The 23,078-nt window shown below is 42.3% G+C and overlaps 1 protein-coding gene across 4 annotated transcripts; it reads left to right on the forward strand.

The window, feature by feature from the left end:
* The first annotated feature begins 172 nt into the window (after positions 1–172).
* Positions 173–18,784, forward strand: lrrc74b (leucine rich repeat containing 74B). 4 transcript variants are annotated; one of them, XM_034090274.2, is made up of 10 exons: positions 174–422; positions 1,894–2,077; positions 2,681–2,814; positions 9,757–9,889; positions 11,496–11,702; positions 13,328–13,437; positions 16,928–17,043; positions 17,485–17,563; positions 18,343–18,438; positions 18,537–18,783. In XM_034090274.2, exons 2-10 carry the CDS (start codon positions 1,900–1,902, stop codon positions 18,651–18,653), a joined length of 1,170 nt encoding a protein of 389 aa, XP_033946165.1. In that variant the 5' UTR covers positions 174–422; positions 1,894–1,899; the 3' UTR covers positions 18,654–18,783. The 4 variants fall into 4 exon arrangements, with proteins under 4 accessions (XP_071060445.1, XP_033946165.1, XP_033946164.1 ...); XM_034090273.2 differs by having other exon boundaries at positions 174–390; XM_071204344.1 differs by lacking the exon at positions 17,485–17,563 and having other exon boundaries at positions 173–390; positions 16,928–17,038; positions 18,537–18,784.
* Positions 18,785–23,078: the final 4,294 nt, after the last annotated feature.

Below are 23,078 nucleotides of genomic sequence, written 5' to 3' on the forward strand. Positions count from 1 at the left end.
ATGGTCAGATTTAGATGTTGATACAGAGTCGATGCAAACAAGCCATTTACTTCCACTGTTCTTCCTGCCTCTTTAAGTGCTGGTAGTCATGGCTTAGAGAGTCTAAACTCAGAGCACAAATACCTTTCATCACCATGGAAACGTGTCAACACAAGAGGTCCAAACTTTACAATAAAGGACTCTGATTGGTGACTGGCTACCGGGAAGAGAAGCATTGGCCTCGATCATTAGCCCAAAGAGAGAAGACCCTCCTTTTGAGGAAGATGACACATACCTGCTAGTCAAATGCAGTGCAGTGATTTTAATATTGATAACAAAAAAGCTAAATTATAGCAACCTTCTTTGCTGGAAGCCGATGATTTGGAAAGTGAGATGCTGCAACTGGGAGAGGTAGGAAGGATCATTGAAGTGTGAACAACCAGGTAGGCAAGTGGAGACTTGTACAAGTGTTCAGGTAGATGTTCTATATTGTAGAGATTGATTAGTACATAAGAGAAGGACTTGATGAGAATTCAAAGCATGTCCTTGATCTGCAAGAGTGTATCAAGCTTAAAAATTGAGGTCTAGACCATAACACCTTCTATAGACACAACATAACGCCTTCTATAGACATAGCTGAGGTCTTTCTATGCCTAGGGCAAGGCTAAAAAATACAGGCGAGAGACCTGCTATTCTTCTTTTAATAGATCGTTCTTTTGACCTGTGTACTTGCATGAATTATTTAACAGGGGGGACTCGGAGTGTCACCCTGAAAGTTTGACTTAATTACACTTTAATGCAATCTAATCGGAGGCCTGCATGCTCTATTGTAAGTGTCAGAAAAACATCATGGAGGCAGCTTAGTTTTTATAATTTTTAAATGTTGAATGTCCACACATAGGGCCTCAGAAAGAACGTATGAGAATGATCACCCAAGTCTGTAGCTTTTCTTGGTTTTACTCTGGTATCATCACTTTCTGTGAAAAAGCTTCACCAGCACAAGGGCAAAGTTGGCAGCTACCTTGTGATTAAAGCCAGACATCTTCCCCTAGGAGATGGTGGAGACCAAAAAGACGGTTTAAAGCAGGGGTGTCAAACTCAAGGCCCGGGGGCCAAATCCAGCCCGCGACTTCATTTTATGTGGCCCCACAAGAGCTTGCAAATAATATAATATGTTTATTATACGGTTACATGCTACTTTAAAGAAGCATGTTGCCCATAAACTACATGTCCCACAATGCATCTCAAATTTGACTTTTTCTCAGAATTTGACTTTTTTTGTCATATGCCTTTTTTCTTAGAATTAGCCTTTTTCTCATAGATTTTTTTTTTTCCAAATGTTACTTCTCTTTTTCAAAATGTCACTTTTTTCTTTTTTTCAGAATGTGGCTTTTCTTTTAAAATCATATTGTGACATTCTTACTGAAGAGACTTGCAATTATTTGCCCCAGACTTCTTCTTTCAGACGTAGTTAATTATGAAGTTATTACCCTTTCCGATAATAATCCAATGTAGAGGCAATAATGTAATATAATACATTATTTTATATATATTCAATATTTATATATGACTTTTTATATAGTCTTGAAGTTATAACCGTTTGACACTAAAGACAATAAATATTGGACTTACTTTTGCCTTGTTGCCAGACTGATTTATTCCTGAATATAACAATATAATGCTAGTTTGAAAAGGAAATGTAGTGGACATGCCTTAGGCCTTGAAAAAGGGGGTGAAAGACGGCAAAAACAGCCTCTGGCGAAAGAGAGGTGGGAAGGCAAAATAAGTAGTTACAAAAACTTGGAGAACAGTGTGATACAATCCAACCATATTGATGGAAACAGTTGTTCAAAATCCATCCAATCTCCTCACTTTTAGGAGTCACGATGTCTTATTTTCTCATTCTCCATCCAGGAAAGAATGAGCCAGACAGAGGTCGACGTGCGTGGGCCAAAGGACCAACGCTCAAGTCTGTGCGGGAATTTGCTAGACAGGGGTGAAAGAGAGGTTGAAGAGGAAGAAGATCAAGAGGAAGTGCTGGGAGGGGAAGACTGTGTGATCCCCAATGAGGACTACGACACAGACTTGGAGCTCGGAGGTAAAAGAAGGGAGATAAAGGGTGGGAAAGCTATTCATGTTATAATACAGGGTGTGATGTTCCCTGTTATAATAAAAATGAGGAAAAGGCTTGGTGATGTGTCACATTTTTTAAAAGAACAATTTCATCATGTTATTTTGTGGCTTGTATTTATTATATATTGTATACCAGGCTCCAGCAGCAAGTACTTTGAATCTGAATTTGATCTTGATCAGAACATGCATTGATAAAGTGAAGCCCTCGTGTCATCCCATCTGTTAATCTTCTCCCTTCTGCTATTACGTTTTCTCATTCTCTAAATGATTTCAGGAAATAAACAAAACAGTAACTCCTACGCACGCCTGCTGCCCACACATGTAAAGCTCTGTTCTGCATCTTAATGATTACATCTCAGCCTTTGCGTCAGGCCTCCTTTTTCGCTAGAAGTGAAAACTATCTGGTATGAATGAGATCCACTGACGGGGCGAAATCAGCCACGAGGGAGTTTTCAATATCCCACTCAAAAGGTCTTCCTCCGGGGAGAAGGTGCCACATCTCGCTTTTCATAAAGAGGTATTGATAGCGAACAATTCAGCAGGCTATTGTCTTTTTTTCCTATTGCAGATCTAGAGGAGGCGTATGATCCGACGGGCTACATGGAGGCGTGCGAAGTGTTACAGGTGGTGCCTGCCTATAACTTCCTGAGGAACATGCACAATAGCGAGCTATCCATGATGCATCGCTGTCTGGGGCCTCAGGTACTTTAACCATAAATTAGGGTTTGCATCTCTAAGTCACAAACATTTTATAATTGCTATATTTATATCAGCAATATATATCACATGGCATTGTGAAGACAATATGAAAGGGGTTTGCTCCTGATGATGAACCTACAGAGAATTATCACCTGAATTTGAAGCACCTCTCGCAACTTTCAGCTTATTTTTTTATGTCTGGCAACTTTACTGCTTTAGTTCACTCTGGTAAATGTCATCACTTAATGTGACAAAGCTAAAGAAGACTCACTGTCCACTTGCTGCTCAGCCCCAAACAGCACAAAGTTAGCATCTACCCGAGGCAGAGAACAAAAACCGAGCTAAAGGAGAAAGAAACCCAACTACAAATAAATGATAATCTTGCTTTGAAACTGCTGGATGTGTTAATAAGCAACTGTTTGCTAACAAGTCCCCCATATCACTGATTATCATATAAATAATGTTCCGACACCTTATTTCTGCCAACTCCATGGCTTTCAGTTACACCCGGGGTAAGGTATTTGAATCGTACTTGCTTTTTCCTTCCTTACTCTCTAATGCTATTTTAGAACATTTAATGATTCATTAATTCAAAGTCACATTCCCCTCCAGGGGACTGCACTGATCATGACAAAGTCTGGGGAGCACCGTGTTAACTGCACGCAACTGAGCTTCAAGTAGCGTTCAATGTTTCTCCCCAGGAAATAGATCATGCACGTACATATCTTTGCCATACACAACACTTGACATAAAAAATGGCACATTTCTAGTTCACTGTATTGATCATACCGGTGCACGTATAAGTGTAGAGCCCCTATCCAAAAAGAGAGCTCATTATGCAGATGTTAATGTTAATTGACATCTGGGGAAAGGTTCTCATGTTTTATCTAAATGACAGAAAGTATAGCTTTATTATTTGGTCTTGTTACAGCATAATATCAATATTACATATACATGTTTGAGCTTCTTTATTATCCAAAATACACACACAGTAGATGCAGATCCACAAAAACATAATCAAAGATGCTATTGGCAGGTTTAGACCAAACAGGAAATCCATTCCATGACATGTTGTATAAACCCAATGGATCGTTTTAAGTCAACCCTGTCTCCTACAAATTACATTCCCACAGAACTAAACTGCATTCTCAATTACGTTTAGCTAGAAACTTATTTTCTCCCACGTTACGTTTGTTATGAACGTATCTCAAATACGTTTATTTTCTACATATCTTTGCCATTTATTGTCTTGCTTATAATAATGATAATAGTTATTTATAAATATCATTTTAGAGCACACATTTGAAATCGAGAATCGGGCTCGATATATGGTTAAATTAAAATCAGTAGGCGAGGCTGTAATTTCTCCAGCTGTTCCTCTCATCAGCGAGGCAGAACATAATAGTTTTAACATGACAAAAAGCTGCTGTGTCGTTTATTGCACCTCAAACATTAAAACAAATCCAGAGTTACGTGTTTCTGTACTTCCTCTAAGAAGAAAGGACAGTAACAGAAGATCTCTGTGGCTTCAGGCTTGATCGCTGTTCAAATGACAGCGTTGGTTTCCCCAAAAGTGGGCGGGGCTTTAAAGTGATGTAGATTTTACTCTCATCTATTATTCAAAACCATTCTATTTATTCTAACGTAAATTACATGCCAGTGTTTTATCTTTTTATTTATTTGTTTTTATTTTAAATCGTATAATGTCGGACTTTTTTTCCCGTCTGTGAGGAAAAGAAATGGCTCAGAGCCTCAGAATACTGAAATCTGTATTTTTTAAAATCTTTTCCTTCTAATTTGTTATTCTTTTCTAAATAACACGCTGTTATTTACTCAACAATAACACACAATTATCCTTGTTTTTATTTATTCATTTAATTCTATAATCTTGGGCTTTTTAGCCATAAATAAAGTCACCAGAAACAGACGGGACATTTCGAGCGATACACACCACAAACCCACCAAACTGATTACCCAAGATCCTCAGCTTGAAGCTCGTTGATTGGATGTTTTAGCCGCAATGCACGCTGGTATATGGTGTTAATAAGATATGATATCCGACAACGAAAAATAAAATAATACCTAATTCAGAGTGTGCTTGCTTTTCTCTTTGGAAGTCATCACATAACGGCATTGTAATACATGGTTCGGCTGTATTAAATATTACACATCTGCCGTAGTTCTTTATTTATAGAGCCCTGATGAGAAGACTTCTGGACAAACAGGAGAACTGCTGCCAAAACTGAATACTTGACGTGGATCATAAATATATCAACAATTAAACAACATATTCAATTTATTTTGCCAAAATACGTCTCCTTGCAGTATCAATAGTAATTCGGCTGACTTTTATATTTGATGGTGCACAGCTGATAGAAAAGGACTTGTAGTTTTTAAAGATATTACTGATTTTCTTTGAATATCAGAATGTAAATACTGAGTTGAGAGAATAGTCAGGGGATTTGGGTGATGGGAGACACATCTATGGAATCACAATTTCAATAGCTTTCCATTAAATGACGGATATGCCTTTCTGTGTGATGTTTTACAAATCAGATATTAATGTGTAGAAGTAAAACAAGAGAATAGTATAGTAATATCCTGTAAAATTATGTAAAAACATGAATAAAACTACACATCTTCAGATGTTATACATACATAAGTGTCTACATGCTGTGTGTACCTTGTGTGCACCGCCTAGTGGTTAAAGCATGTTATTGAATTATTTTTGTTGAATAATGTTATCTGATTAAAACAATATTAAGAGTACATACTTTCATAGGGGGAAAGTAGAAGGTCAATGATAGAAATATTATATAGAATATAAAAAGTCAAGAAGATACTAAGTGATCTCTACAATAAAACAGTTTAGTGCCGGATGTACACAGATATTAATAGGAGGAGGTGCAAAACAGAAAAACGAATTAACCTTTATTAACACATTAAAGAATACTTTAGGTTAAGGTCTTCTTTTAAACAAGAAAAAAGCTTTTGGGGTATCGATCTACAGATGAATATTAAGCCTGACAAAGTACTTAACATCTACAATATTGCTTTCCTGCAATGTTAACTATGTTGAAGCACTTATTTTAACTGACATTATACACATTAATTATACTCTTATGTATGTAGTAGATAGTATAAGAAATGTTCAGAATATGACAGTTTAATGGTATACAGTACACACATATTGATAGATGTCTGTTGAGGAACCTGCGACCCAAGTTGTGTATAAGATCAATACACCTTAGAAAATCTTGAAATCTTGAAAGGGATGTGCAAAATAGCCATTATACAGTTTTTAATTAACTATTAGTAGCTAATAACGAGTAATGCATATACTTTATAAAGATCTGCAGATAAATGTTTAGTCTTCTCAAGCACCAACTATCAAATATCTCTCCTGATTGTTGGCACTTGACAATCACCTTCCCTGAATTTTACTCAGGTGTAACTAAAGTCTGCTTTAAGGGTTGTTTATATTCCACATCATTAATCAGAATCTGCAAAGTAACTAAACTAAATGTAGTGAAGTAAAAATACCAGGTTAACCTCTGAATTGTAGTGGAGTAGAATTACAAAGTAACAATGAGCTGTCGTGTGGGTATATATTAATGCTGCCCATTATGGATACAAGCGATTTTCACCCATTTAGTAATTACATGTTTTAAATGTGTACACACCAATGTGTCTTTTAAAACTACAATTCCCAGTAGAGACGTGCCATAGAGAACATGTTGCGAAACACAATAGCCAGCATGTGTAGTTCTCGGGGGACGTTCGAGTCCAGTTTTGAATAGGTTTCGTTCCATTTCAAAGAGCTTGAAGCTCGGCGTAACCTTGGCGCAACATCACGGGGTTTGTCAACGGGACTGTAGTCCCAAACGATAGCTGGGGATTATGGGTAGTGTAGTGTCTTCGGCCATCCTAAATCTTGAAATGTCCCGTCTGTTTCTGGTGACTTTATTTACGGCTAAAAAGCATGCTAAAAAGCCCAAGATTATAGAATTAAAAGAATAAATAAAAACAAGGATAATTGTGTGTTATTGTTGAGTAAATAACAGTGTGTTATTTAGAAAAGAATAACAAATTAGAAGGAAGAGATTTGAAAAAATACAGATTTCAGTATTTTGAGGCTCTAAACCCCATTTCTTTTCCTCAAAGACGACAAAAAAAGTCCGACATTATACGATTTAAAATAAAAAACAAATACATTAAAAAGATAAAACACTGGCATGTAATTTACGTTAGAATAAATAGAATGGTTTTGAATAATAGATGAGAGTAAAATCTACTTCACTTTACAGCCCCACCCATTTTTGGGGAAACCAACGCTGTCATTTGAGCAGCGATCAAGCCTGAAGCCACAGAGCTCTTCTGTTACTGTCCTTTCTTCTTAGAGGAAGTACAGAAACACGTAACTCTGGATTTGTTTTAATGTTTGAGGTGCAATAAACGACACAGCAGCTTTTTGTCATGTTAAAACTATTATTTTCTGCCTCGCTCATGAGAATAGGCTTGTTTGAGACACATTGCGGCTCGCCTCGAAAGTAGACGAGAGTAGCCGATCGCAGCCGGGGGAGGTGTCAAAAAGCTCGTCTTAAATCGGACAGCTCGGACTCGGAGTCGGCTTGACTGGCTGGGTTTGCAATGGCGGAAATTGCGTTGGCGTTTTTCGTTGCAGATGAAGTGGATGCAATAGATTTTATTTGAATGATTTGGTTTAACTTAAAGAGAAACTTTATTGTTATTGCACATATTACAGGTACTGAGACAACGAAATGCAGTTTAGCTTCTAACCAGGTGCAACAAGCAGTGAAGTGGAAAGTAATGTACACAATCTACAGAATAACATATAGAATGAATTGAATGATGAATAAACAGTGGGGTATGAATACACTAGATATCAGCCTGTGAGCAGTATGAACAGTGTGTATGAATATGCTAAGATATATAAAGTATGAAAACGGTAAGCAGTATAGTATCAAATATATAGATATTAATTTCATGATGATAAACATTGTGGAACAATGATGAAAAATGGGAATGGATGTGGCGACGTAAAACTGACACAAAACAACAACAAACTTTTGCCAGCCAATTGGAGAGTTTCATCAGCAGCACGTGGTAAACACCACCAATGAGCGCTCAGCTCGAGATACCAGCGAGCCGTTCCGCAGCTCGTGGAGAGCAACTGCGCCAACTCGCCTCGCTCTCAAGGCTGCGGGCATCTTTGTCCCGCGAGATTTCAAAGTCTCATGTGCGCGAGCCTCCAGAGCAAGTCGGACAAAATGACTAACCATCATGCAACGCACTAGCAAGACGTTGATCGCAACTGCGCAGGTCTGCGCAGGTCTTGCTTGTCTCAAACAAGCCTAGTAACAGCTGGCGAAATTACAGCCTCGCCTACTGATTTTAATTTAACCATATATCGAGCCCGATTGTCGATTTCAAAGGTGTGCTCTAAAATGATATTTATAAATGACTATTATCATTATTATAAGCAAGACAATAAATGGCACAGATATGTAGAAAATAAAGGTATTTAAGATACGTTCATAAGGAACGTAACTTGGGAGAAAATATGTTTCTAGAAGATATGTAGAAAATAAACGTATTTGTGATACATTCATAACGAACGTAACGTGGGAGTAAATACGTTTCTAGCTAAACGTAATTCAGAATGCAGTTTAGTTCTGTGGGAACGTAATTTTTAGGAGACAGGGTTGTTTAAGTACATGCAAAACAATGCATTATTTACTTTTTGCAATAAAATACAGAGAAACATAAACAAAACAAGCTTTTGAGACGTTTTTATATTCTCGAACTCTCCAATAGCCTAATTTTAGACCAAAATATCTGAAATGCACTTGTATCTAAATTTGTTAGCAGTAAATCAAAGTAAAATTGTTGTATAACTCCGACTGAGGGGAGAGTACATGCTCTACACGTGTAAAAAAGGCATTGCCTGGAGCTCTTAGAAACACAGTTTGACATTTTACATGCTTCTATCACGCGTCCATCACGCTGTAAATCAAAGTTGTGAAAGTAAATCCATTCCTCAACAAGCCGTTTCCCGCGGTTTCTGCCTCAGCGACATTATTCAGACAGATTCAATTGGATTTCAAATAAGTCTGACCTGTCCATTGCAGAGAGTAGTAAAGTAAGTGCAACTGCCAAAGGTTATTTGTTAAAATGCAGACTGATATGCTTCTTGTGGGGGAAACTTCTGTGTAGCAATGCAGGAGGAGTCACCGACTCAAAGGAGACACGGGGAGAGCTGGAGCTTTGATGGCAAACACTAATGGGTTTATTTGGAGCTTCGGCCGGAGAATTCACAGAACAAGTCAAAGAGTCAGAGGTTCTGACTTCACGGTAGAGTAGCCACGTCAATTCTGAAGAACTCTACCCATGTATTTAGCTAGTTCAGAGAGAATAATCAACATTGTGCATAACAAGACAGAATCATAACACCTCTATCAGCTGACAACAACAGGCAGGAACAGGGAGACAAAACACTGAGAGCACAGCAGCCAAGGTTACAGGTGCTTGTGCTCAGTCAGGACAGTTTGAACTGATACAATGGGTCAAAGTTATGGGCCTTGTAAAATATTTCCCCAACACTTCTGAAATCTAAGAGAAAGATACTCTGCATGCATTTCGACACACTTTTTAGTTTAGCTCCATGCAGCCAACTTTCTCATTAGCCGTGCTGGAAACTATAATTTTCATGTTTTGCGAGCTTCATATCTGACCCACGCCTCCACACAGCTCCCTTCTGCTTCATTTGTTTCACACAGGTTTAATATCCCCCCCCCCCTCTCTCGCTCTCTGCCCACCTGCATATCTGCTCTTCTAACTGAAATACTGATAAGAAAATGTACTGCAGTGAGGAATTTTACTTTAAGGGGTGGTGGGGGGGGGGGGGTGGTTGTGTGTTTGCAGGGCACCAAAGCACTGGCAGTTCCCCTGGTAACCAACACTTCAATACTGAGGCTGAACCTGCGAGATAATTGGATGGAAGGAATGGGCGGAGCTGCTATCGCCGAGATGTTAAAGGAAAATTGTTACATTACAGGTGGTTTTGCTGGGCACTCAAGCATCCTCACATTATCTCTCCCTTTTTCCTCAGCCTGCCTCATATTTTTCTAGCAGAATGCCACCCTCACTCCCACTCATGTGCCATTGTCACCCCAATTATAAGCCATGATATCTGGGGTACATGTGTCATATTCGTGCAGTTCAGGAACCTGGGGAGGGATCAATTTAGAATTACTACTGTGAGGCACGCAGGTTCTTCGGGGTGGTATTATTTTTTTTAACATTGTTTTTCATACATTATATAAATCCCAATAATGAAATAATTTCCTGAAAATGTCATTTCGTCTGAACTTTTGGACCTATTATACCTACCTGATTGCAACTTGATATAATTCTATAGTTTGACCAATAAAGTAAAAACGTTTCGCCTGATACTGTAATACCAATTTTGAGATTTTTTATTTTATTTCCTGGTATAGGTCATTGTTTTTTGGGAAGTTTAGGCAGTGATGATCAAGATTTTTGGTCAGGACCTACTTTAAAATTAGAAAATGTGTCTTTAGATCCCCCAACATGAGTAAAAGTCAATTAACTTCCAATTCGATTTTTGAAACACTTTTTTAATACAGGATATGTCATAAGATCAGGCGAAACGATGGATACACTACATTCAATAAGAATCACTGTTGACTCAAATGACAATAAAGATTTGAGAACGCTTCGTGTGACGTTAGCAATCAACTGATGGTGTCTTACATAAGGTCCACTTTGCTCTAATGAAGGATCCTTGCACAACAAGCAATCAGCATGGGTGTGTGCAAGTTTATTTTTGTTAAACTTTGCAAATTTCACATTTCTTGTAAGAAAACAATACTTTTACTAATTATTACATCAATGTCAAATCATCCATAATATCAGTCAGGAAGTTGTATTACATTATATAGTTTAATTACATTTTAGGTTTAGGTGTACATCTTATCATCCTACAGTTCAGGAAATGATAAATTACTGGGTGCTACTGTACAAACCACTATTCAAATTCCAGAGGTAATTGTATGCATATAGTCAACATAAAACCTCAAAAACCTAAATAAAAAACAAGTTGCCAATATATATTTTGCTGATGCAGTAGCAGACATTTGCCCACACGCATTATTTTTGCATTTCAAATACAGGCATACAAAACAATTGATAGCTCTGAAAGGTTAGAGATTAGTAATCATTGATTTTACAGGTATACCAACGTATTGAACACATTTAAGATTTCTGATGGTGCTTCATAAAAAGTTTCGAACCACTAAGATTGTAATCAAATAATCAAAAAACGCTAGATGAATTAGGAGAGACTTAATTTAAGAGTGACATCATTGAATTGATATGTTGCACTCAAGCTGTTGGTGTAAAGGGTGTGATATATTCCAATGAGCCTGATAAATGCAATATCTGATATATGCAAGATAAACTATCAAACTTGTAACAACCATTCTACAGTATAAATCGATAAAACATTACAGAATTGTGAAAAAAAAACCTACCCTACTTCCCCTATGTCGGTCTTTCCCTCTTTGCAATTGGAAACACATCAGCTGTTGTTTCCACTGGCCTATTTGCATCATAACCTGTGTACTTGTGTGTCATCTCAGAGGTGGACCTCTCCGACAACAGCCTTGGGGATCATGGGGCCGGAGCCATAGCTAGTATGCTAAAGGAGAACAGCACCCTGTTGAACCTCAATCTGTCGGGAAACCATTTCACAGACCGGTCCGTTGAACACCTCGGCCCAGCTCTGATCACCAACTCTCGGCTGCAGCACCTCGACCTCAGCCACAACGCTCTGGGAGAGCAAGCAGGTAGAACAACAATTAGTTCTTTATTGTAAAGGTCACATATATTCTGTGAGCACTTAGTCTTTCAAGGAATGTAACTCTACCCATGGATCCCATCTGTATTTCAGACATTTAGCATAAAGGTAATTTGAAATACATTTGGGACCCATAAATGATATGGGTGATCATTGAAAAAGCAAAGGACATGAAAGAGGTGTGCTGGGCCAAAAGTATGGAATCAAGCATGTGGACATTCAAACGTTACACCCATATGGACCGTTTAACACTTCAGGTAGTTCTGATTAATTCCAAAAGTCTTGCATGGGATGGAGATTAATGCTCAAAGTTTAATACAACATTATGTAAGTATGTTACTTTAATATATGGGAGGCTGTGGCTCAGTGGATAGCAAGTTCGAGTCCCACTGCAGTCAGCATGTCGTTGTGGTCCTGGGCAAGACACTTCACCCCAAATTTCTCCTGTGGGGATTGACCACAGTACTGAATGTATGTAAGTCGCTTTGGATAAAAGCAACATGACATGTAATGTAATATTGGCTTTAGTTCAAATTGACCTAACATGGTGTGTAAATGTATGTGAATGGTCATTTCCCTCACCACCCTCACCTTGTAGGGCAGGCTCTCCCTCTATGAATTCAGTTGATTTACCATCTATACATTTGAATAAACATTAGAGGTCTATAAATTGACCATTTGCTATGAGTGCAGAATATTTTTAATTAAGGCAATATCTAGTATCTCCTATTATTAGATCATTGAAAAAACATTCGGAAACATGCAGGCCGCAGCAGACTTTGGCATTCAAAGGTCAAGAACATTTCGCCTGGATTAAAACCCCTTTTAATTGTGTAATTACCATCTGGATGAGCTTTGTGACAGGCACCTTGTGGGAGAATGTCAGACCAGGAAGCAATGAGCGTCTGATGTATACATAATTGAAAATAACTCTGAATGAGGAAAAGGTGCACCACCATTTTTCATTGCTGCTATGATTCATCCCGAAATATCCAATTGTGTTAAATATCAAAGGACATCTTCATGCTTTTTGAGTGCACTCTTCCATATCGAAGAAAGTGCACCAATAAAACACTCTGAGAATTCATGCTATGGTTCTATTTCATTTTCGATCAAGCACGTTTTGAGCGTATCCATTGGTTATGATCCACTAAGTGTTGTGCCCATTCTTATTCTTGAGCTACATTTAGTGAAATGATGATGGGGATCATTCTTTTTAGGATCCTCACAGACTTGTGCTTTTAGACCATGAGACACACAATCATACCATCTCAGTGGAATCTACCATCTGGAGATAAGATGAGTTTAAGCATGAAGTCTGAGTTTGATTTGAAGTACTTCTGATTATGCTTTCTGACCAGTAAAATATCAATCATTGAGATTTATTTCCCCCTCCACCTGTCTGGATGTGTATATTTTTTCCAAATTCAGATTGCACCTATTTGAGAAATTGTCCCGAAGGCTTGAAGCTGAGTTGTGTATATTAATTCAGAACAAGCCCTTGTATGTTACCAAGGTTTTTAGCTATTTTCTTGGTTTTACAATGGAAAAAATGTAGCCTTTAAAATGTGTCATACTGACATTATTCCTTCTTATTTTGTCCTCTCCTTTAAGGGCAGAGCCTGGGACAGGCTCTGTCAGAGAACACAGGGTTGAGATCACTAAATCTGGCCTGGAACTGCATCCGAGGGAGAGGAGCTGCGATATTGGCTAATGGCCTAGGGGTAATCCACCTGGAGGTTTAAAGTTTGAACACCATATTAGTTTTTCAACTCATTCAAGCAAAAGGTGGTCTTCAGGTAATAATGTGTGAGGTAAAACCAGGACAGTTCTGTGAACTTGTATCATATGAAGCAATACAATAAATATTCATATGAATTCAATTATAATACAATTCAAATTAAGAACATTGCTAATGAAAAGCACTCTGAATTAATGCATACATTTTGAATCAGTCAATATTTGCTAATGTGGTTTTTGTTATGCAAGGCAAAAAAAAACGCAATATCATACTACCCAGGTGCATAGCCTTTTGTTCTTACAGCAAATGGTCAATTGGCTATAGGGCCAATTTTTGACAAGGGATAGAGGATTTCTAAAACCAGAATCTGAAATGTGCTACAGTAACTGTAAGAACAAAATCATGATATACTCTGATGACACCATTTAAGAATGTGTTTATAATGTGTATATTAAGTCTTTTCATGATGCCGGTTGATTAATGCTACTTGAGCATGCCAGGCTAACTCGCTCATCCTATTTCTGAAACAGCCCCCTGGTCATGTATTCATTACACAGCAGGAGGGACTGTGTATAAGTCAGGGTTCCTGCAGATTTCACCAACTCAAATTTTTTAAGACCACTTTGAATAGAATTTAAGACCTATTTCACAGCAAAAAAGTATGAAGGAAAATTGCTAGGAAAGAAGGAATACGACCCATAATTACTTACAAAGTAAATGTATTCATGTTCAACATAAGAACGATGACTGAACATAACAGTATCAGTACACAGAACTGTGTTAGCGTGTTAGACAAAAAGTGTATGTGTGCGTGTGCGCGCGTGTGCGCGCGTGTGTGTGTGTGTGTGTGTGTGTGTGTGTGTGTGTGTGTGTGTGTGTGTGTGTGTGTGTGTGTGTGTGTGTGTGTGTGTGTGTGTGTGTGTGTGTGTGTGTGTGTGTGTGTGTGTGTGTGTGTGTGTGTGTGTGTGTGTGTGTGTGTGTGTGTGAGTGAGTGACAAGAGCTACAGTCAGAGCTCTGCTGTTGTATGGGTGTTTAGATACAGCGTTTAGCGTCCACAGCACCTCCGCTTTTAGGGTTGACGTAGACTCAAACGTCGCCCAGAGGTCCCCCAGTGTTGTTACGGGAGTAGCTGCACTAGCTAACGCTGCATTAGCAAAACAAACGCTAATTTTGTTTGTAAAAGGTGCAGCGGGCTTCTAACACGTCCCCCTACGGTTGAACTTACACTTCCCCATATTTATTTGTAATAGTCCAGCAGATATGTGAAATAATTGTGCTTTTGATGATAAAAGCATGACATTTAGCACACTGTTAGAGCATGCCCTAAGGAAGATTTTGCCATCGCAAATGTGTCCAATAATAACAACCAATGGTCATTGGTTGTTATTTTACCAGTAGTTTAAGATCTAGACCACCTAGGAACTTGATTCTGGTGGCTAATCCTACATTTTCAAGGATGGGGAATGCATTAGTACTATTTAAAACATGCTAGAATGTAGCTAGAATGTAGCTAGATTAGAAGATACCTAATTTCTGACTGCCGATAGCTGAAGCTTGGTTGCTAGGTTACTAGCTGGGTGTTCTCCGATAAGGGGCCGGGGGAAACAAAGTTAATGGTTACTGGTTCCATGTTGATTTATTTCAATACAAATTGTTGGAGGGAACTGAAAGGCTATTGCAGTACTGGTTACTTTGCAGCCCGGACCTCTCCATGGGAGCCTGCCTGCAGGCCTCCACTCTTTATATGTCTATGCCTCCACTCTCAGGACAGTTCCGGTGTAGGCTCCACTCTCAGTACAGGAAGTGACGATTATGACGAACACGTTTTTTCCCCCGCCCCCCGAAGGACTCGTCTAATTGAAGTTTTCAAATCACAATTGGAGACTCATCACGGAGGTGATGAGTCCGCTCACCATGCACTTTGGAGGAATGTAACGGGAGTTGACAGGGGATTCTGCCCGCCGCAGCAAAACCTCCCGGCCATCAGAGTCGAACCCGCAGTTCGGAGGAACCGACCGCACTAGGCCGAGCTGGCAGAGGCCCTCCGATGGTGGGTCGCGTTTGCCATTCGATCAGTGAGAGGAGAGGAGAAAAATGCAACAAAAATGGTCAAAATCCGTTAATATGTCAATGAGTGGGGGGGGGAAACGGCTGGACACAGGCCGTGGGGGACACCAGAGACAGGGCAGTGTCCCCGGTGGAAGGAACCAGGTGAAATAGTCAAAAAAAAAAAAAAAAAATGAATAGAACTGGGGAAAAGTGAAAAAAAGTGTCTGAAAATAGGCACTCGTGAGGCGGGCAGAGTCTCCTGTCAACTCCCGTTACATTCCTCCATGGTGTCATTTGTGCGGGGAAAAAAAGTCAACTTTTACGAGAACCAGGCTGGGGGGGTCAAAAGGGCTTGACCAAGGCCAACCCAAAGTGCATGGTGAGTGGACTCATCACCTCCGTGATGAGTCTCCATTGTGATTTGAAAACTTCAATCAGACGAGTCCTTCGGGGGGCGGGGAAAAAAACCTGTTTGTCAGAATCGTCACTTCCTGTACTGAGAGTGGAGGTGTCCTGAGAGTGGAGCCTACACCGGAACTGTCTTGAGAGTGGAGTCCTGCAGGCAGACCCCTCTCAACATTTCCCCCAAAACACATTTAGACGTGATCGCAACACAGAAGTACCTTTTAAATCCCATCATTTTATCATAAGACCCCGCGGGAACCCTGTAAGTGGTTCGTCCTATCTTAATGATCAAGGAGGTCAAGAGGACCCGGATCAGTAAGCTGCACTGACGGGTGTGATTGATTTAGTTCCTGAGAAACTGATTACATCAGGATCAATACTTCTGCACCCCCACTCTAAATTAAAGTCTTCCTTTGGTCCTCACTCAGTTGATCACATCAGAGAAGTCGTTCAAGTATTTCTTGTGATTGCATTTAAATGCTTACTTTAAGCACACTGTCCCGAAATTGACACCAGATGGACACACAAATATGGAATTGTGAATTTTGCACGAAGATGGCCTCGAAGTTGGTCAAAAGCCAAGCAACAGCCGAAGCAAGTACGATGCCTACAGAAGGCCACACGATGGCACCCGAACCACACGCGTGATTTAGCCAGACTCAACGTAAGAGCTTGTGCCTCTTCGGGGGGTGCTAACATTTAAACATACACTTTATTCTTTACTTTCTCCGTCTTTATATGTAGATTAGAAAATATTACTTATCTCCGTCAACAACTTCCTGTCAACAGTGTACATTCGCCTTCAAAATAAAAGCATCTAAATAAAACAGGAAGTTAACCTAAATTACATTTAAGACATACAACTGCGGTCATACGATGGCTTAAGATGCCCTCACGAATGGCCCGATGTTGTTACGATCAGAGCCGAATTTGAACATTTCCTTTATCGTGTGTCCATCTGGTGTCAATTTCGGGACAGTGTGACAGGGGCTTTACAAATGATTATTTCTGTTTTTAGGTAAACATTTGCCTAAGGACAGTGGATCTGTCATTCAATGGCCTTGGTGAAGAAGGAGCCAGTGCTTTAGGAAAGGCTCTGAAAGAAAACACTGTTCTGGAGGAGTTGAATGTGAGGTATGAGTATCTGGTAATCAGATTATGTTATGCTCGCTCTGAGTTACAAATTCAGTTTAGGTCATTCGTATCATGAATCAGATCAAATGCTGGTCTGTAGCTTACTGTGAGGCCAAACTAATACAAAACATCCTCCATGAGACTCCTAATAAGGCCCACCTGCTGTATCAGATTTGCAATTGTACTGTCAAATTTTAAACACTGGTGACATTTTTTCTTAAAGTGAGACTGTAAGCGTTAACAAAGTTGAGGTAATTGAGTTTCTTTTGCCTTTCTCTTAACATCTGAAGCAAAACAAAGCATGCATCACAGATTTCCAGATCATGTGTGCACTTCTGTACATGGATGAATAATGCCATTTCTGAAAAAAAACAACACTTTATGATTGCTTTCCTCACACTCTAACACTTTATTTGTTCTCTCAAACAATTCTCGCCACAGTAACAACCGAATACCCCCTGAAGGAGCTATCCACCTAGCCATGGGCCTCAAAGTAAACAAGACAATCAAATCCCTGAATGTAAGCTGTTAAAAGATTGATTCTAGCTTCAAAGGCAAGGCAATGGGGGGCATCAGTGGATAAAATGGGATAAATAACAGGATCACTGTATTTGTTTTAATGTCAGCGCCACAAGGACTTACTTCAACTGCCTAAAACAAGTTAGGAATTGTAAAGTTGTGGTGAATAAATACATTGATATTGAGTTACAGTTTAAGCATTTATTGTTGATGACATGTGCACTCCTACATTGCAAATGTAGTTGGGGTAAGAATAAACAAGTCTGAAGTAGAAGTCACGCCATGACCAGCTGAATGTAGATAGTGCACGATTTGATTTTGTAATTTGTTGAACATTTTTTAAAGGAATAGTTTGACCTTTTTGGAAAATGCGCAGACGTAGTCTCTGTGACGCCACCCATACTTTACTAAGAGTTGTTGTGAAGCTCAATGTGGTTGGCTCTTAATGTTAACGCTCAAGCCATCATCAAATTATGAAATTATCTCATGAGAACAAACATGTTTATTGTTAACAATTTTTTTTTCCCGGGTTGGGTAAAGTTGGGCATTTCAACTTTGGCGTATACAGTAGGATTGATCTTTGTAACCAGCTATTGGCAGACCTGCGGTTTTGGGTAATTGGTCGTTGATTTCATTTTTCAGCACCATTGGTTGCTTGTCTGTTTCCCAAAATGCTTAACTATTCCTCATATGGCTATAGGAGGATTATTTTAGATGTTTGGTGTTAATCATTTGCACTATTGCAATTTTCTCACATTATTAATGTTTGTCTTTGGCCAGATGGGTAGGAACCCCATCCAGAATGCTGGGTGCTTTACCATCCTCAAGTCTGTACAAGAAAACCCAGATTCAGCCATGGAAGCAATATACTTCTCGGTAACTCACCATCATTTCCGCCTCCATCTTCATGAGACTTTCTGCAAATATTCTCCCTTTCAAACTTATTCACTGCTTTTCTGTATCACTCTCTCTAGGACATCACGGTGAACCAGGATTTTGAAGATTTGTATAGGGCAGTGAAAGAAATATTCCCTGCGCTTACAGTTAATCATGGGGGCAGAATTGGCACATTCAGAAAAGCAAAAGCTTGAAAAGTGTTACTGTAATTGCTTACATTTTATGCCAGAAAAGATGGAATAAGTCTTGTCAAAGCACTGTGGAAGTTCTCATTCATAACACTCCGTTTGATGTCTCACTATGGGATGCGCCTCATCGCGGAGCAAACAGAAGCATCAATCTCATTACGCCCTGGTGGCTGGTGATCTTGACATCAGCGTCAGGGAATTCACCCCCTATAAGTAGCTTGCGCCACAACGCATGTGTCATTCAAACACCTCTTCTCGCTTCAGAGCACATCTCTATAGTAGCCGGACAAGCTTAACGGTCCACAGACTGAACCCAAATATCCATTTCGGTCGACGGGCGCTCGCCGGCTACTCCTTCTGCTTTGCAGGAAGACGGTAATACTAACGCCAGTTAGTATTGAAATCGACCTCGCCCTTCTCTTCCCCGGAAAGTAAGATAGGTCTGATTTTTTCAAGCTAGCAGCACACCTGTTGCTAGCTCGCTCCCTCACTATCGACACCACGGTAGCGAGGAAGTTTTTTCTTTTCTCTTCTCCAAGGAGGAGGAAAGGATTAAAGGAGCATACTGTCACACCAGTCAGTATTCTCCGGGAATAAAAGACCCACACCGTCCTTTTCTCCGGATTAAGGACAGGGTGGTAACACCTTTTTCTCCCAATTTACCTGTTGAGAGCGGGTCCTCTCCACGCCACGAGGCGAACAAGATGGACGCCTCTCTCCCTCACACCAGAGGAGTCAGGGACTCGGTGGCTCAACTCTGCGGCTGCGGGTTGAAGATCTCGGGCACAGACACACACCAGGTCTGCTCGTCCTGCCTCGGGCTGGAACACGCCCAAGGCGCTATCGACAACCCCGGCTCGTGCGGACATTGTGTCCGCTTCACCGTGAAGAGCCTCCGCCGACGGCTAGCACGCCAAGCTAGCCTGTCGGAGCAGGACCCCCCCATGTCCACTGATCTGCCGGCCGGCAGTCAAGACGCGGGGGCGTCCGCCGCAGAGAGTGAACCCCTCTCCGTGTCGGTCTGGGGCTCATTATCTGCAATGGCTGCAGAACCGGTGACGGCAAGACACGCGGGAACGGGACCCCACGCTTTACCGAGCTGGGGCTCCCGGTTAGACCTCACCATGGTCTCACCCGCAGAGGATGTCCTCGAGCTGGACTACGATGAGGACGAAGAGGACGCCTCGGTGTTCCTCCTGTCCGAGTCGGATGAACATGAAGAGGACATCTTCATGTCATCGGCTCAGGCTGCAAAGCCTGGAGCGAGGGCTGCTCGGCCCACCTCCTACCGAGGATGGGCCCGTCACCAAGCAGGAACCCCACGCTGCAAGCAAAGTCGGACCGATTTCAGTCGACAATGACTGAACGGTCCTACAAAGTCACAGCGTTGTCCGCCAGGGCCCTGAATGTGTCCTCGCTGCTAACCGCTTACCAAGTGGAGCTCTGCGAGGACCTGTCGGGTAACCGGGGCAGCCACTCTGGATGAGATGGCAGCGGTCACGGACATTTGTCTCCGTGTCCAACGCTGCGCCGTCCAGGCCACGGGCAAGGCAATGGGGATCATGGTGGTGCAGGAAAGAGCGAGATGGCTCAACCTCACCAACCTCCCAGACCGGGAAAAGGAGGATGTGCTGGATATGCCCATCGTTCCCGAGGGAATTTTCGGCTCCGCTCTCGCCTCCATGCAAAGGAGGTGTGAGTCGAAAAAGAAGGAGGACGAGGCACTCCACCTCTGCCTCCCTCGAAGGGTCCAGCCGCTGCCTTCGCAGCAGCAGTCCTTCGCAGCAGCAGTCCTTCACAGCAGCAGTCCTTCGCAGCAGCAGTCCTTCGCCCAAGCTGCCTCGAACCCTGCTCGGTTTAAAACACCGAAGACGCAGAGGTCGCAGCCCGCCCCTCTGGCCTAGAAAATCTCCGGTTCCGGCTGCAGCTCAGGCGCAGCCAACCCAGAATTTCGGCCAGCAGTCGAGGAAGAAGAAGCGAGTGGCGTGACAGCCCCTCCTTCTCCCCTCTGTGACAGAGCTGGAAGTCCACGGTTCCCCAGCTCTAAATGTGTTCCCGCCGCCTCGAGAGATGCCTCAACACCATCCTCAAGTCCGCACAAACACATGTCACACATTTGTTGATTTTTCTGTCATAAAACATTTGCCGCTGACGCATCCAGGCTTCAGGCCGAGGGCGCAGCTCAAAAAAATGAAAAGAAAAACAATAAAACCAATAAACAGCCCGTCAACTGTTCCCCTTCTGAGAGCAGCTACGACATCTCTCAAAAGGCGGATTACAGGCGGGTCTGTGAAGGCACCACCGCCACGCGCATGCGCAGTGCTGGCTGGGGTTGTGAAGGCACCACCGTCATGCGCATGCGCAGTGTCGGTGGGGATTGTCGAAAATGGGCACCACTGTGCTCAGACACTAGAGGGCCCCATAACACAACAAATAGAGACTCAGAGGGGAAGAGACGTGACATCTCCACTGGCTCTAAGGAGCATGCAGTGGAAGATGCTCACATCATCTGCTTGGGTTTTCAAGACAGTAACACGGGGCTACAGACTCCAATTCGCTGTCACCCCCCCTCGCTTCTCGGGCATTCTGCATTCGCAGGCCCGAGGAGAGTCAGCCCATATTCTGGAGAGAGAGATTCTCTCACTCCTAGAAAAGAGGGCTATATCTATTGTACCCGCCGAGCAGAGTCAGGGCGGCTTCTATTCCAAGTACTTCCTCGTTCCCAAACGGGGAGGGAACGGAATTCGGCCAATACTTGATTTGAGGGCTCTGAACACATCTCTGCTGCGGCTCGTGCGACAAGACGACTGGTTTACATCAGTCGACCTGAAAGATGCGTATTTTCACATCCCAGTATATTACCCACACAGGAAATATCTGAGATTCGCATTTCAGGGGATCTGTTATGAATACAGAGTACTCCCCTTCGGTCTGTCTCTCAGTCCAAGGGTGTTTGTACGATGTACGGAAGCCGCGATAGCCCCGTTAAGACAACAGGGTATTCGCCTGGCGACCTACCTGGACGACTGGCTGCTTCTCGCACAGTCGGAGCAGGAGGCTGTTACGCACACAAATGTCCTCGTAAAGCACCTGCTCAACCTGGGTTTCATAATAAACACAGAGAAGAGCATGTTGTGCCCCGTGCAGACTATACTCTTCCTGGGTTTACGCCTGAACTCGGTGCCCTTTTCAGCTCGCTTGTCAGCGGAAAGAGTGAAAGCTTTCAGAGCTTGTCTCGCTCTTTTCCAGCTGCGCAAACATGTTCTCTTCAGATCATGCCTGCGATTGCTGGGGCTCATGGCGTCAGCCATCCTGGTCGTACGACTGGGACGCTTACACATGAGGGAGTTTCAGCGCTGGGTGGCCGCCCTAAAACTAAACCCTGTGCGCCATGGCGCACGGAGAGTGATGGTTACTGTGAAATGCGTAAAAGGCACTGCGCCACTGGCTGCACCCGACTTTTTTTAGTACGAGGTGTGCCTATGGGTGCTGTCCTTTCACGGAAAGTGGTCACCACGGACGCATGTCTGACAGGTTGGGGAGGTATTTATGAAGGTCGCCCGGTGAGGGGTCTCTGGAGCAGAGACCTCCAGCGGACGCACATAAATTACCTGGAGCTTTTAGCGGTGTTTCTCACCCTGAAATGCTTTCTGCCTTTCCTCAGGGGACATCACGTCCTCGTGAGGACAGACAATACGACCACAATATCGTATATTAACCGCGAAGGGGGTTTGCGTTCTCTCCAGTTACACACACTGGCGCGCAAACTGATCCTATGGAGCGGTAGACGTCTCCTCTCTCTGAGAGCGACGCACGTACCGGGAGTGATGAACCTCGGGGAAGATCTACTGTCCAGAGGTATACCACTTTATGCAGACTGGACTCTACATCCAAGGATTGTGAGCCAGCTGTGGGTGCGTTACGGCAGAGCCGCGGTGGGGCAGAGCCGCGGTGGATCTGTTTGCATCGAAAGACAACGCTCAGTGTCAGCTGTTCTTTTCGATGCGCGATCTAAATGCACCGTTAGGTGTGGATGCACTCGTGCACGATTGGCCCCCGGGCCTTCTGTACGCGTTCCCACCCCTGGCTCTGATACCCCCAACTCTGGCCAGAGTGAGAGAGCAACGCCACACACTTATCCTGATAGCTCCGCACTGGTCAACTATGTACTGGCTAGCGGAGATATATCAGCTGCTGTGCGGGCAGCCATGGCAGCTCCCACTACGCAGGGACATACTGTCCCAAGCGGGGGGGGCGATCTTTCACCCACACCCAGAGCACTTGGCTCTATGGGCCTGGCCCGTGAGTGGTACAATCTGAATACAGTGTGACATGAAGCTGACCCTGGCAGCTGCCAAGCGAGCCAGTGGCACTCATGCGCTATCTGAACAGTCTTCATGCACTCAGTTCGCCCCAGGGCAAACAGAGTGT

The sequence above is a fragment of the Pseudochaenichthys georgianus genome, chromosome 9 (assembly GCF_902827115.2).
Source record: "Pseudochaenichthys georgianus chromosome 9, fPseGeo1.2, whole genome shotgun sequence".
NCBI classification, from domain to species: Eukaryota; Metazoa; Chordata; class Actinopteri; order Perciformes; family Channichthyidae; genus Pseudochaenichthys; species Pseudochaenichthys georgianus.